This window comes from Myotis davidii, unplaced genomic scaffold, assembly GCF_000327345.1.
Source record: "Myotis davidii unplaced genomic scaffold, ASM32734v1 scaffold21, whole genome shotgun sequence".
In the NCBI taxonomy this organism is placed as follows: Eukaryota; Metazoa; Chordata; class Mammalia; order Chiroptera; family Vespertilionidae; genus Myotis; species Myotis davidii.
This window is the reverse complement of record NW_006292573.1, coordinates 210,947-225,920: the sequence shown is the minus strand read 5'-3', so window position 1 is coordinate 225,920 and position 14,974 is coordinate 210,947. Positions and strand designations below refer to the sequence as shown.

Genomic DNA, 14,974 nt, shown 5'->3' with positions numbered 1-14,974 from the left:
AACATCCTCTAGTTAGAAAAAAAAGAGGCTCAGTACAACATTGAAACAATTCTGTGAGTATCAAAGGCACTCAAACACTTCCTAAATACAACTGAATAAAATAAAGTTGAAAGAACTGACTAAAACCAATCTTTTATTATGTTTATAATTAACTCAATTCAAGCTAGTTCTGCTTTTAATAATTTCAGGTCATGCAGGGCTGGATTTTGAGTTTTTGACAGCCACTCCAAGAAAAATACCTGTTTAGAATGGCATATTATATGGGTCTTTGATATGCAAAAAAGCATTCAATCTCACTTGAAATACAAATCTAAACTATATTGATACACCCTTTTTACTCCATCACATACACAAAAATCTAAATGTTTGACAACTCATAAAATTGCTCCGACTATGGACAACAGGTGCTTGTATACATTATTGGTAGGAGATGAAATTGGTAAACCCCTATAATATCCTCTTTAACTCAGCAATTCAATTTTGGAGAGTTTATTTTACAGATAAGCTTGCATCCAGTCAAATGATCTACGCAGAAGGCTATTCACTTTAGCACTATTTGAAATAGCAAACCATTAAAAACCCCATTGATTTGTTACCCATAAATTATGACTTATCCATATACTGGATTACCATGCAGTTACACTAAAGGGAGAGGAAGTTCTCCAAATTTAAAAAGTAAAGGAGAAGGAACAGCTGAGATTAAGTAACAGAAAACTATAATATACAACCCCGGTACCAAATAATAACTTGAGAATTGCTTCTAAAGAGAGGGTTTTATTTGTTAAGCTTTGTCTTTTTAGGCATTTACCTGACATGCTTTGGCAGTGACATCAGGTGCTGTCTCTGAAGTGAAGGCTGGTCTAAGTGCTGCTCCTACCTGGCAAGAAATTTTATGACATATCAAGGTCAATGCACAAGCTTCCTCTCTTTAATGTTATTAAAATTATTTGTTTATAGCAGGTATTATGACGAACACTTGTTGTTTTTGTTTACCCAGTATATTGTCCTTTGCTTTTACCTAATAGCATCCCAATTTTCCTTTCCGGAACCTTCTCTCTCCCCTAATCTTAACCCATATTGTTGCTATGGAGCTGACAGCACTGCTTGGCTGCAGAGACCCATGCTGGGACAATGAAAGTTCCCGTTAAGACTTGCTGGGAGTACTGGGAAAGCACAATCTCTATAAGAATCTGGTTGCTTCTTAGAGAACCATCTTGATAGAACTTGGAGAGAGCAAATTTGAGAATAAAGCCTGTGTGGAACCAAGCAGAGCCAAATACTATTTTCCTTTTCTGCTGAGTTGTATTTATTCTATCATTTGCAATTTTAAGAGGACTACAAATATAACAGAGCTGCCTTTAAGTTGAATTATAATATTTTATACTAATATGAGTTCTATGTACTGCCACTCCCTTTCTTTTGCTTTCTCCTCAAGCATACATTGGAATCACCAGTTGGGAAGACATGATGGGAGGTTGCTAGCTAACTGGTGAACTGCTCTCATCTTCCTAACTGCTAGCTGTCAGGAACTGTCTCTGGCCCTAGCTGGTGTGGCTCAGTTGGTTGCGTGTCCTCCTGTGCACCAAAGGGTCTCGGGTTAAATTCCCAGTCAGGGCATCTACCCTGGTTGTGGGCTTGATCTCTGGTTGGGGTGCATGTCAGGGTATGTGTGGGAGGTAGCTGACTGATGATTCTCTCTCTCTCTAAAATCAATAAAAGTATATTAAAAAACAAACAAAAAGAAGCTGCCTCTGAATCATAATGAGAGGTACTCTGGGATGAATGGTGTAATGTAATGTGATGATTCTGTTATCTTACTGGTTCTTCCAAATGGCTCAATGCATCAACCAGTTAAAAAGGTTACAGTACTAGAACCCTGAACTCTTTTCTAAGTCCAGAAAAACAATGAAGGTGGTTATATGTACTCTAGGAACAATGATATGCAAATAGAACATGCATGTGGCCTAAAGAAAATGTTTAGTAATGATTTAGTGTTATTTTAAGCTTATTCAGATATTTTGTAAAAAGTTTCATTACTAAAGTTCTTTATTTCTCCAAATTACCAAGATGATGTTAATTATTAAAATTAATCTTTAAAGTTATAAAAGACCATTTTATGTACTATTTTGCTTTTACATGAAGATTTCTTCTTCAAACATATGCATTTTCTAAATACTAATTATAATGGTGATATATAAGCAGAGATATACACTTATTTATGTATTAAAAGGTGACATGCCAATTAGTTTAATAGGCTTTTTATCTGGGTGTTTAATAATTCATCTCTTGCAGAAAGTGCTTACATTGGCTTGATATTGCTCCAGAATCACGTGTCCTGGAAACTCTGGTTCTGGAATAGTTGCAAATCGCCGGATAACAATTAACAACGTTTGAAGGCCAGAAAGACGGAGCTGGTCACTGTGATCCGTGGCAGCCATAAAAGCCATGCGAATTAAGTCGGCAAGATGCAGCACCAAAAAGTCACCTACAAGATTAAAAAAAAATCTTATCAAGAAAAAGAGTATGCTGGAACTAAGATTTATGTTAAGTTTTTAATTTAATTTCATAATCTAGACTTTCTTTTAAGTACCTCTGATTTTATTTACTGTTTTATCGTTTTTTAAATAAAACATTAAAGCTGGATATACTCCACCACTGTAAATACTCACACACAAGAACACTATTCCAGCCGAGACCGGTTTGGCTCAGTGGATAGAGCGTCGGCCTGAGGACTGAAGGGTCCCAGGTTCGATTCCGGTCAGGGGCATGTACCTTGGTTGTGGGCACATCCCCAGTGGGGGGTGTGCGGGAGGCAGCTGGTCGACGTTTCTCTCTCATTCATGTGTCTAACTCTCTATCCCTCTCCTTTCCTCTCTGTGAAAAATCAATAAAATATGTTTTAAAAAAAAAAAAAAGAACACTATTCCAAAGCAAGTAGTTTTACAGTTATTCAAAAACCAAAGGCAGAATTATCATCCTTTAAAAGAGTGCTATTGGTACCTTCAACATTAGAAGATACTTAGGAGACTGGGTTTTGATGAATTAGTCAGTAATATGTTCTTTTTATGTCAAGTTGAAGCTAAAGCACAATGTTCCTTTAAAAAATAGTTTTATGGCCCTACCCAGTTTGGCTAGTGGATAGAATATTGGCCCACAGACTGAAGGGTCCTGGGTTTGATTCTAGTCAAGGGCACATACCTCGGTTGCAGGCTTAATCCCCAGCACAGGTTGGGGTATGTGCAAGGAGGCAACCAATCGATGTGTCTCTCTTACATCAATGTTTTTCTCTCTGTCTTTCCCCCTCCCTGCTACTCTCTCTAAAAATCAATGGAAAAATACCTTTGGGTGAGGATTAATAAAAAATAAAAAAGTTGGGGGGTGGGAAGAAAAAAAAAGTTTTATGCAGTGTTTTAAATGAACTAGATTACCTTGTTTCTGCATGTCTTGTCACATATACAGGTGATAGAAATATGAAAAAATTAGTCACTATAAAATCCTATATAATAAAAGCCTAATATGCAAATCAACCGAACGGCAGAATGACTGGTTGCTATTACATGCACTGACCATCAGGGGGCAGATGCTCCATGTAGGAGCTGCCCCCTGGTGATCAGTGCGCTTCCACAGGGGGAGCGCCGCTCAGCCAGAAGTGAAGCTCACGGCTGACGAGTGCAGTGGCAGCGGGAGCCTCTCGCACCTCTGTGGCAGCACAAAGGAGCAGCAACCCGAGTGGTAAAGAGCAGCGAGCAGGCAGGTGGTAAGGAGTGAAGGGGTCCTGGCCTGCGAGAGGAATGTCCAACTGCCGACATCCTATGAGGGAGGGGTCCAGGACTGCGAGAGGGTGCAGGCTGGGCTGAGGAGAACCTCCCTTGCCCCCAGAGCTTGGATTTCGTGCACCAGGCCTCTAGTTATAAATAAAAATTCTTTTCATTCCTACAACACATTGTATAGCATAATAATTCTACCAGGGAAAAACATAAGAAAATCATTTAACAATGTTCCAGCAGTAAAATGTTTAGGGTATAAGTAATCTTTACCTAAAATATATTTGAGACTAATTCAAAAAAGAATAGCTATAGGCCACACTGAAAAAAACCAACTCATCTTGGTAAGTACCAATTACAATTTTAATTGGGAGCACATGAATCAGTAAGCATCTATGATATACTGATTTTATACTATCAGTATCTAGCACATGCTCACCACAAATAAGAGATGCAATAAATGCTACTTGAAAAAAATCACTGAAACAGAGATACCTAATTCATATTCTCAGGCTGCTGATAGAAACATTTTGCTTTATAATTCTTTTGATTGGTAAAGAACATTTTCAAGGCATTCAGGTATGGGCATTGCTCCTTTGAACATGTACTGAAGTATATTAAAAATTCAGACATCGAACCATAACACACATATTTAGATAAAAACAATGAAACAGCTGTAACCGGTTTGGCTCAGTGGATAAAGCGTTGGCCTGCGGACTGAAAGGTCCCAGGTTCGATTCTGGTCAGGGGCATGTACCTTGGTTGTGGGCACATCTCCAGTAGGGAGTGTGCAGGAGGCAGCTGATTGGTGTTTCTCTCTCATTGATGTTTCTAACTCTCTATCCCTCTCCCTTCCTCTCTGTAAAAAATCAATAAAATATATTAAAAAAATAATGAAATGGAATAAAAGGTTAAAATGGTCTTATAACTGTTTCCATTGAGATAGGCTCAAATGTTTTCTAATTAATATCCATGGAAACAAAATAATCTACATGTAAAATTGTTGTAAGTTATAACTCAGAAAATAAATTTTGGGAAGTAGCTAACACACATACTACTTTCTAAGAACATGATTATTCTCTATAAACTTAACTCATTCCATAAATCCATTAATCAAGTTATGAATATCAATTTAAGAAGCTTAATAATTAAAAATGTATTTAGACATTAAAAATATATGCTTACTGTTTATGTAAAGGTACAGTCAGTTTCATAACTGATTTGGAAGAATAAAGACCACCGTTTAGTTCTATCTTTTAACTTAATATTAAACATATAAGTAGACAGAATCTCTACGTATATTTGTTTTTTGCATTATTATGCCACTTACTTCTTGAATCCCTTTTTTTCATTTCTTGTGCTAAAGCAATGTCAAAATGTGCGCAGTGTGCACTCTCACACTGGTTAATTATCCTGCAGACACATTCAGCAGCGAAGACTCTAGTGGCCCACCGGGGATTGGTAAAAGGATGGGATCTGTCATCACTTCTGGTGGTCAGAACTGAGGCATCATCCCCTTTATCACCTTCCTCTTCTTGCATTGTATCCACACAAGTTACAGCTGTAAAATCTTTTATCAAGGAAGAGTACATGTAATCACAATCAATTTGAATATATATTTATGAAGGAATACAAATGACTTCAAATTCAGACCAGGATTACTGTTCATCAATCATACATCTTTTAACAATGTAAAGTAATCATGCCTATTAAACAAATATAACAGTGGCATTTAAAGAAATACTGTTAGAACCAATCTAGGTCAAAGCAAGAAAGTTGCCAAATTATATTCAAAATGAAAAACTGAACATGACATTAGATACTAGGATAATAATTCCCTGTGCTAAGGAAGATCAAAATTCTCTAGTAGGGAGTGTAGTGGACTGTACTGGCTATGCTGTTTTAACACTGTGGCCTTGAATGAATTTATGAAGGTTCCTGAATCCAGTAACAATGTCTGGAAAGTATTTGTTAGAATAGACCCATTGCTGTCATTGTAGTCTCACACTGCCCTGATAACCAGAGCCACTGACTGAGTAGTGAATTATTTCCTCTTTATACTATTAGCTTACTAACTCTAGTTAAAATAAAGCTAATGCTATAAAACAAACCAACTTGGTTTTCTTAAGTTATCTTGTATGTCAACATTTTTTTTTGAGTGTGTTATGATAGATAATAAAGTATGGCAAAGTCCTGTCTTATGACTGAGAAGTCAACAGAAACTGATGTTTTCCTAATAAGAAGGGACAGGGCTAAACTATAAGGTATAAAGAATAAATGGTAGCCCTCGCTGGTTTGGCTCAGTGTATAAGAGCATCGGCCTGAGGACTGAAGGGTCCCAGGTTCGATTCTGGTCAAGGGCACATGCCCGGGTTGCAGCCTTGGTCCCCAGTGGGGGGCATGCAGGAGGCAGCCGATCAATGATTCTCTCTCATCATTGATATTTCTATCTCTCTCTTCCTCCCCTTTCCTCTCTGAAATCAATAAAAATATTTTTTAAAAAAGAATGGTAAAATAAAATTGAGCTAGTAAGCTCAGAGTATAAATGTAAAATTTAAAAAAGTAGGTGAGATATCAGAAAAGTGCAATCAACCTCTTTGTCTATGCACATACACATTTTCTTTTAAAGGAAAGAAGTCCTTGTAATTTCTTAAGTAGTAGATAGAAGAGAGCATTAAAGGAAATGTGGAAAATAATGATTGAAAGAGCAGGTCTAAATCACTGGAAGAGAAGAGGATCATTAAGAATCGAGGTAGACAGTGAAGAATGTAAAAATAAATAAAAATCCCAGGACTTCATGGTATCTTTCTCCCTTTCACATAATTGTAGAGATCAGAGCTACATTAAATTATAAGATTCGAGTAACTGAGTTGAGAGTTACTGAAATATAGTAAAAAGTTGGGTTTTAAAATAGTGCAAGCTAAGGTTTGAATCCATCTCTATGTGTCTTTGGGCAATTACTTAACCTTTCCAAGACTTGATTTCTCTGTGTAAAATGGAATAATACTGCCTACGCATAGGATGATTAAATGGTTAAATCAGATCAAATATTTACAATACCTAGAACAGAACTGGTTTCTATCTTCTTTCTCTAATTTTCTTTTTAAAAATATGTTTTTATTGATTTTAGAGAGAGGATTTCTTACTCAAAGGCTATAAAAATTTAAAGATTCTAATACACTTTCTCACCAACAATTATCTTATACTAGCAAAGACACTGGAAAATAACACAATTTTCAAACACTATTTGAAACTAACATTATTAAGAATGGAGAAACTGGCTTGCTCAAATTGTCATAACTGTTGATGAATTTTCTATTATGTTGACTCGAGGCAATCCCTCAAATATTTATTGCATGTATGAAAACAAATGATGGGACTTATAGGTTAGTTCATCATTTTTATAGCATAAATAAGGACTCTACGTTTTGGTTTGTTTCACACAGGAAAGTCATACAAGACAACAACAAAAAAGACTTACTACGTGTTAGACTTAAACACTAGCACTATACTCTTCATTTGAAGAAAGCCACAAACATTATAATCTAATTATTCAGACAAGATTGATAAATCACTGGCAAACAACTCTATATAACATTTTTACTTTAAATTTTATTATTTCAATTAGTAGTCGCTAGTACTTACCTGCTGATGCAGCAAGTACATCTTTACAAAGCTTTAACCAAAAGGAAAGTTTGTCCACTGCCATAGATGTGAGCATATGATTTAAAGTCTCTTTGATATCATGGCACAATCTCTGATCTGTCTCTTTGTCTAGTAAGGTCAGTAATGCCCCTTCAAGGCCCACTTCTCTGATGTTAGCATCTGACAAGAAGAAAATCGATGATCTAAGTAATACAGAAAACAAAACTGCCATATGAGAAGCACACACATTCAGTAGTTACTAAAATATTACGTCCTAGTATATTTTAAAGAACTAGTCCAAATACTGTGCCTTAACCTACTGAGGTCTATTTTAATTCAGTTAGTTTGGTGTTATTCACGGTACTAACAAGTTATTTTTTTGTGCAATGTTATTGAAAGACAAGTCTTGATTGAGAGTTATTCATATCTTTTCCCTAAATTAGATAAACATTTAACCCAATTAACACTCAATACTTAATTAAGCTTTCCTTATTCTGGTAAGGAAAAGGTTTTAAATTTATTAACATCAGAGTAAAACTCAGACAGAAAATACCTACTGTATAGAGAACAGTGTGTAATTACTATAACTAAGCCATTGAGGAACTAAAGAATACTACTAAATTAATATAAATTACTACACAATATTCTCATTGCAAAGTAATAAAGCACCTCAAGGAGAACTATAAGCCTTGATGTAGCATCTATTTCCTATAATTCTGGAAATGCTAAAAGAACACATTTTCTCTTAAAGATTTAACTCACCTAGCATTTTTGAAAGCATTTACTTTCTAAAGATTTTTCCACTATTTGACTATTTTAAAAGAGGAATGATTTTTTAAAGTTCGGAAGGAAGTGGTAGGAATGTTTCCAATTAGGGGTCTAAAGAGACAGAATAACCAATGTTATGTGAGTCATGACTGAATCCTAAATTTGGGTGGGGTTGATGGGCGTAGGAATGAGTCATAAAAGACTTTTTTAATAACTGGGGAAATTTGTGTCAGAAGTATATATTCTATGATGTTACTAAAATCACTGTTAATTTTATTAGGTGTGGAAATAATGTGTGGTCATATAAGAGAATGTCCTTCTTGGAAAATGTAAACTCAGGCATTTTACATAGGAGTGCTTGATTTAGGGGTGCAAACTGTCATGCTTGCAACCTGCTTTGAGATGGTTTGGCAAAAGGTTTGTATATCCGTATGTATGGAAAGAGAGAAAAAGATGTGAGTGTCATAAAGTTAATAAGTAGGCGAATCTATGTGATCAATGTACATTTCTTTAAACATTTCCAATGAGTTTGAAAACTTAAAAAAATTTTAAAAAGGACTTAGATATGAATTCTTTACTATGATTTTACTTGCATAGCCAATTCAATCTATAATAATAAAAGGGTAATATGCTAATTAGACCAGACGTCTTCTGGATGTCCTTCCTGAAGAAGCTGGGGCCGGAGGGAAGCCAGCCCAGGTCCCAGGTGCCTGCGGGCGGCCGGAGGGAAGCCCGGCTTCCGGGTGCCGGTGCTGGCAGCCGGGGGAAGGAAGGCCTACTCTTTCGTGCTTTGGGCCTCTAGTAATTCTAGGAACATGTACTAGCATATGGACACAATCAAAGCCTAAAGCAACAGATGTAGATAATTTCAATGGTGAATATAAACCAAAGGTCACTTGGGGAGGATATCTCACATAGTTATGAGATTAACGTATTTCTGATTAAGGTTAAGTAATTACAGAACAGTTTTCAAATGAGTTGTGCAACCTGTCTGATGACTACTAGCATACTAGTTCAGCAATGTTGATTAACTCAAGCCAGAGCAAAAGTTTAAATAATAAAACTGTTATTTAAAAAGCACAGCATTAGAGTAAAACACATTACAGATTTGAGAGCTTTAGATATTGGAAAGCTTTGTGAAGTCTGAAACCTAAACCTAAAAGTGTGACCACTTTGGAAAGTACACACACACACACACACACACATACACACACACACACGATATCATTACTATTTTTGTAGGATGTTTGAATTTATATGTGTGTTTGGGTTACTTAATTTTAAAATACACGGATATACACTTAAAATAAATCTTACTGGCTAAGAAATCCTTTAATTCATTTCTCAAATATAGAAGAGGCCTAAAAATCCTTTCATTTGAAGCAGATTCATGTATGGTGAATTTTATTAAATGAGATTTTTGGGGAAGAAAGGCACATATAATAAATTACTTAAGGGCTAAATCCAATTTCAATGGACTACTGTGAAAAAACTTACTCTAAACCCAATGGCTCTCAAACTTCAGTATACATTAACACAGGGATTATAAAAACACCAAAAACAGATTGCTAGGCCTATTCCCAGATTTTTGCTTTAGCAGATATGGGATGGGACCAATAGTCTGCATTTCTGACAAGTCCCCAGGTGAAGTGGATGTTGCTGGTTTGGGGGCCTAAGTTTGAGAACTGTTCTAAACCAGTAACATCACTGGTTGGAATGATAATCTTGTGAGCAATTGTCTCTTGTAGTAGGTTTAAGACATTATATATTCACTTTCAAATTTTGTTTTAAAAACTCATGTTTACACATAAGATTTAAGATTAAAACAATCATTTGAGCTGGAGATAATGTTGATAAAAAGAATTACCTGGAGTCAACTCTTCTCTGCTATCCTTAGCAAGTGTAACAGCATGTTCTGAAACTTCAGCTGCCTCTCTCTGCACAAGCTGACGTAAACAAGCCAGTACTGCTCTTCTCAGTAACAAATAGGGACTGCAAAGATTCACCTGGAAAATACCATTTGGGAGCTGAAACAGCTGAAATTCTTGCTAGCACTCAGTAAGTGTAACAGATATTCACTGGACCCCTCCTCATTCTGTCCAGCCCATCAGTGGGCTGGATGCAACTTATTAATGAAATACACAGACATTCAAATATTCTAGTGTATTTTGTCTCCTTTTCCCCCAATTGACCCCTCCGCGGCCACTCCCACCTCCCAGGACAAGCCCCTACCACCCCAGGGTCCGTGTCCATTGGTTATGCTAATACGCATGCATACAAGTCCTTTGGTTGATCTCTTACCCCCCTCTAGTATGTATTTTTTTATTATATAATTTGTAAATAACTTAAGGAGTAATACATGTACTTGATTATGCAATATTCATAAACAAATCCAAGCAGAAGCCTCTTGACAATGTTAGAAGACGTAACATTTATATTAGCAAAAATAGTTTTGAGATAAAAAATATAATTGAGAAATAAATTACTGGCAGTTTATACATTTGTGCTCATGCAACTATAATTTTTATTATTCTCTAAGTAAAATTTACACAAATCTATATAAGCAATATAGTATACTGGTTAAAATGGAGACTCTGGAGTCAAACTGTCTCAGTTTGAATCATAGGTCCACCTCTTACTAGCTGTGTGACCTTGGCCAAGTTATTTAACCTCTCTGTTCCTTAATTTCCTCATTTGTAAAATGGAGATAACACTATCCCCATCTCACAAGGATGTTGTGAAGTTAACACAAAGAAACATGCAAAAGTGCTTAGCACAAGACCTGGCAAATAGTAAATACGCAATAAATATTAGTTATTATTATTATTTTAATGTTTTTATTGATTTTAGAAAGAGAGGAGGGGAGAGGGAGAGATAGAAACATCCATGAGAAACATCAACATGGATTGGCTGCCTCCTGCATGCCCTCTGCTGGGGATCGAGCTGGCAAACTAGGCATGTGCCCAGACTGGGAACTGAACCAGCAACCTCCTGGTGGTACAGGGGATGATGCTCAACCACTGAGCACCACCGGCCAGGTGAAGGTTAGTTATTATTAATGCAAGTCTCTATCAATAGTATTTTATTCAGGGTAAGTGAATGCATTTTCAAATAAAGGCAGAAAGAGTTTTACTCAGAAAACATATTCACCAAAAATGCTCTCTAGAGATAAATATAAAGGATAGCAAAACGTATATATATGTATATCTACTTGTATATGGATCTACATATATGTACATAGGTATGTACATATCTTAAAGATACAGAATATTTCTGCTCAGAATGACAGACCCAATACATATTCATTTTACTTAGAAGTGTTTAAACAATGCTAATCTCAATAGGTTGTGTAAACGATATGGTAAATTATAGGACTGGTGATATCTTAAATGAGAAAGTAAAAAAAAAATATCAAAGGTTTCTGGATACAAATTCTTACTCAGTAATTTCATAAGTAGAATAAAGTGTTGATTTTTTGAAATTTATTGTTTTAAATATGACAGTAAAGACCAGTTTGGTATGGTTTAAGACAATGAATACATGCGTCTTATAATAGTAACTTTCCAAGTAAAATTTGAGAAATAATGGCATAATTCTTATAGTGATCTTTAGATCTGATGTGTATGGGAAAAAGGGCCTGAAGTAGGTAAGTTTACTGAAAATGGTAGAGTAATTCTGAGTAAAAGAGTAGGTGTTGGAAGCTGGCTTTTTGATATATAAGAAGAAACATGCAAAGAAAGCTAAATCCTAATTTTATCAGAAGGCAAAAGACAGAAAAAGTTTGTAAATATATCATCAGGGAAACATATGGACAGGAACTGCTTTATAAATATATTCTATTATATCCTCAAGCCATATAATGAACTCAAAAGTGGAAACAGAGGAACGTTATTCACAAAATCCAAGGTTATGTCATTCCGGTCATGTTTAAGATCTCTGTTGTTAAAAACTAGTACAAAGAATAACAGAGAAGTTAAAATGTAAAAACATTAAGTTTGTTCATGCCCAAAATTATGGCTATATTTAATAACAATGACAGAAAAGCACTCTACAAGACAATTTTAAAGAAAAGTTAATGAAGCTACTAGTTATTTTAATTGGAGTTTTACAAGCATGTAATACAAGGCAGATGCAGCATTATTCAGGCTGGTCAAGTCATTTTTTAGAGAAAGCATGCTTAAAAGTACTCTTTGTTTGGTAGAAAAAAAAGATTGAAGGCTGCCACACAAAGCAAAATGGGATGCTTAGTATCTCCATGTCATTCTCCAGCATTTATAATGGGAAGAGTAATAGAGTGAGTTAAGGCAAACAGACCAAACAGGCAAAATACAGAAATTAAATCAAACTGTAATTACAATTCTTTTCTGAAATGAATACATAAAATCAAAATGATGCAAAAATTAAGTGCAAGGAGTGAATATACCAGCTGGAGAAGGTTAGGGAGGAATTTTTTACACTGGTATTAAATAAACATCATGTAACATGCTACACATACTGGATTTTGCATTAATGGTTAGCTTAAACAGAGATGCAGAGGAAAACAAAAATATAAACATCTACAACCAAAAAAATGACAAAGAAACAGCACTGCAAACCTCAAAAAAGTTAGGAATCGAGGGTCAGGGACCTACCAACACAGAATTATCCAACAAGATCTCCTGCACAAAAACAAATGACAGACCAGTCAAGACAAAACCAAAAGATAAATGCTAGGATGACTTTGACAACAGTCAGCTAAGAATTAAAATACATATGTTGATAGAATTCTATCATTAAAACTGGTTTAGCTTCAGCTTTAAAAATATGCCATAAATACTTCATTTTCTCACTTAAAATATGAATTGAGCTAAGATCTTGAAAATAGTCAATTCAAGATGCAGATATAAAATATAAAATAATTAAAAATGTACATTTGTGTAATTAGGTGGTTTTTTTTGGATCTCTCATTAAGCTGCAGTAACAAAACCAGACCCAGTAGACATGAGTGTGACAGGGGTGATCTGGATTGCATTCACATGAACAGGTGTCTGGCAGAGTTAATGGTTTATCTCATCACAAGTTAATTATAGATTTTTTTTTTTTATAAAATGGAAGCCAAATTTTAAAACTGAGAGTACTCAGAATTGCTAATGTAGCTAAGGTTAAGTTCAGAATAGAAGTTAAACAGCATGCAGTTAGAATAAAGTCCTTTACACTAAGGTTTTTTAAAAAAATCTTTATTGTTAAAAATATTACATATGTTTCCTTTTCTCCCCATAAGATTTTTTCTTAATGATGAAAGGTATTCTGAATATTCAGGGAGTTTCAATTAATATGAAAATACTTCATGCTAAATATTTAAATTCTATGTAGAAAAGAAAATCTGATCATAAAGTTGTTAAAACAGGAAAGCAAAAGCAATTTACTTACTACAGGGAATATTCTAAAATATAATACTAAATTCAAGCTAATAAATTTAGAATAAAAATATTAAGACACAAAATTAACATACTATAGTGACAGCAATTTTTTAATATGATTTCTGTATAAAAAACATTTTACAGCTTAAATATTATGACTAACATGAATAAGATTTGTAATTGTTACTTCTGATTTTCTCAATTGCTCTGAATGTACCCACAAAGAAAATCTGATGATAATCTCTATCTTCTTTATATGTATATAACCTTTCTTGTCTAGTAAAAGAATAATGAGTTTGATGAGTTTGAACTTTATTTAATAAATGAATTCAGGTAAAGTTAAAGAAGATTAAAAAGGCTACTAGTGGAAATTTCCTACTACAATTTAAAAAGAAACAAAATGGCAGTATCATTATATTTGAATGGAGAATGAAAGTCAGACCAACTTGTACTAGTAAAACAGTGGATATTTTTCAATAATTGGTTTTGGCAATGGTTCTCTAAATATAAAAGCAATATTCCTGGGGAAAGTCATTGAGAAGTGAAGGTAAAATCCTTTTCCACTAATTGCTATTTTCTCTAACACATGTTTGGTTCCAGACAGGAACCAAAGTTTCCACCAGAAAAGTCAGTCATATACTCTTTTTAAGAGTCTTACATAATTATGATGATCAAAATCAGTATGAAGATAACATAATCTATATTTAAGGTATATACTAAGAAAATAAAAACAACTGCTACTTAATAATTGGTTATTAGGTGCCTGAGACATGCACTTTTATAGGCGGCATCTTGTGTAATTGTGTTTTACAGACAAAGGAGCTGAGGCTGGAAGAGGTTACAGGGTGTCCCTAAAGCCGCCTAATGCTGAGGTGGCAGAGCTAGGAGCTATTAACCACAAACTCAGTCTGAAATAATGAAATGAGGACTGGACAAGAAGTTCAGGAATCTGGATCCCAGACTGAGAGCCTAATCAAATTATTTGAATTTTTGGTCCTCTGTTTATCTTTTTATTGAGAACTGGTTTTAACAATGTCTGAGGTTCTTTAAAGTCTGAAATGCTGCATATTTTGCCTCAAGCTTGAAAAGGAAAGGCCTGTCTACATAAAGTAATAATTCTCAGCTGTCATGATACTAATGGGATTGTGCTATGAACACTGCAGGGGCAGAAAAAGTTTTCATTCCAAATGTAACAACTTTTGAGGCAAGTACAGACAGAAATTGATGGTGTTCAAGGTAAATCTTAAAACCACTGAGATTATGAAGCACCTTCTATATTCATCAGACACATTAGTAGAACGAAGACATCGATGTATATGCTGCTAGAATATTAAGGAAAAATGTTATGTGCCCATCTGGGATGGAAAGAACTTTGTATGTAATAATTTGGAATAGAAA

General features: G+C 34.9%; 1 protein-coding gene across 1 annotated transcript in view; it reads right to left on the bottom strand.

The window, feature by feature from the left end:
* HEATR5A (HEAT repeat containing 5A) overlaps positions 1-14,974 on the bottom strand; it is a 96,637-nt gene that overhangs the window by 21,512 nt on the left and 60,151 nt on the right. The window contains exons 21-25 of the mRNA XM_015565486.1: positions 10,045-10,183; positions 7,410-7,589; positions 5,095-5,334; positions 2,304-2,485; positions 809-877 (exon numbers count right to left, since the gene is read on the bottom strand). Coding sequence (XP_015420972.1) covers positions 809-877; positions 2,304-2,485; positions 5,095-5,334; positions 7,410-7,589; positions 10,045-10,183 — 810 coding nt within the window. The remainder of the gene's footprint in view (positions 1-808; positions 878-2,303; positions 2,486-5,094; positions 5,335-7,409; positions 7,590-10,044; positions 10,184-14,974) is intronic.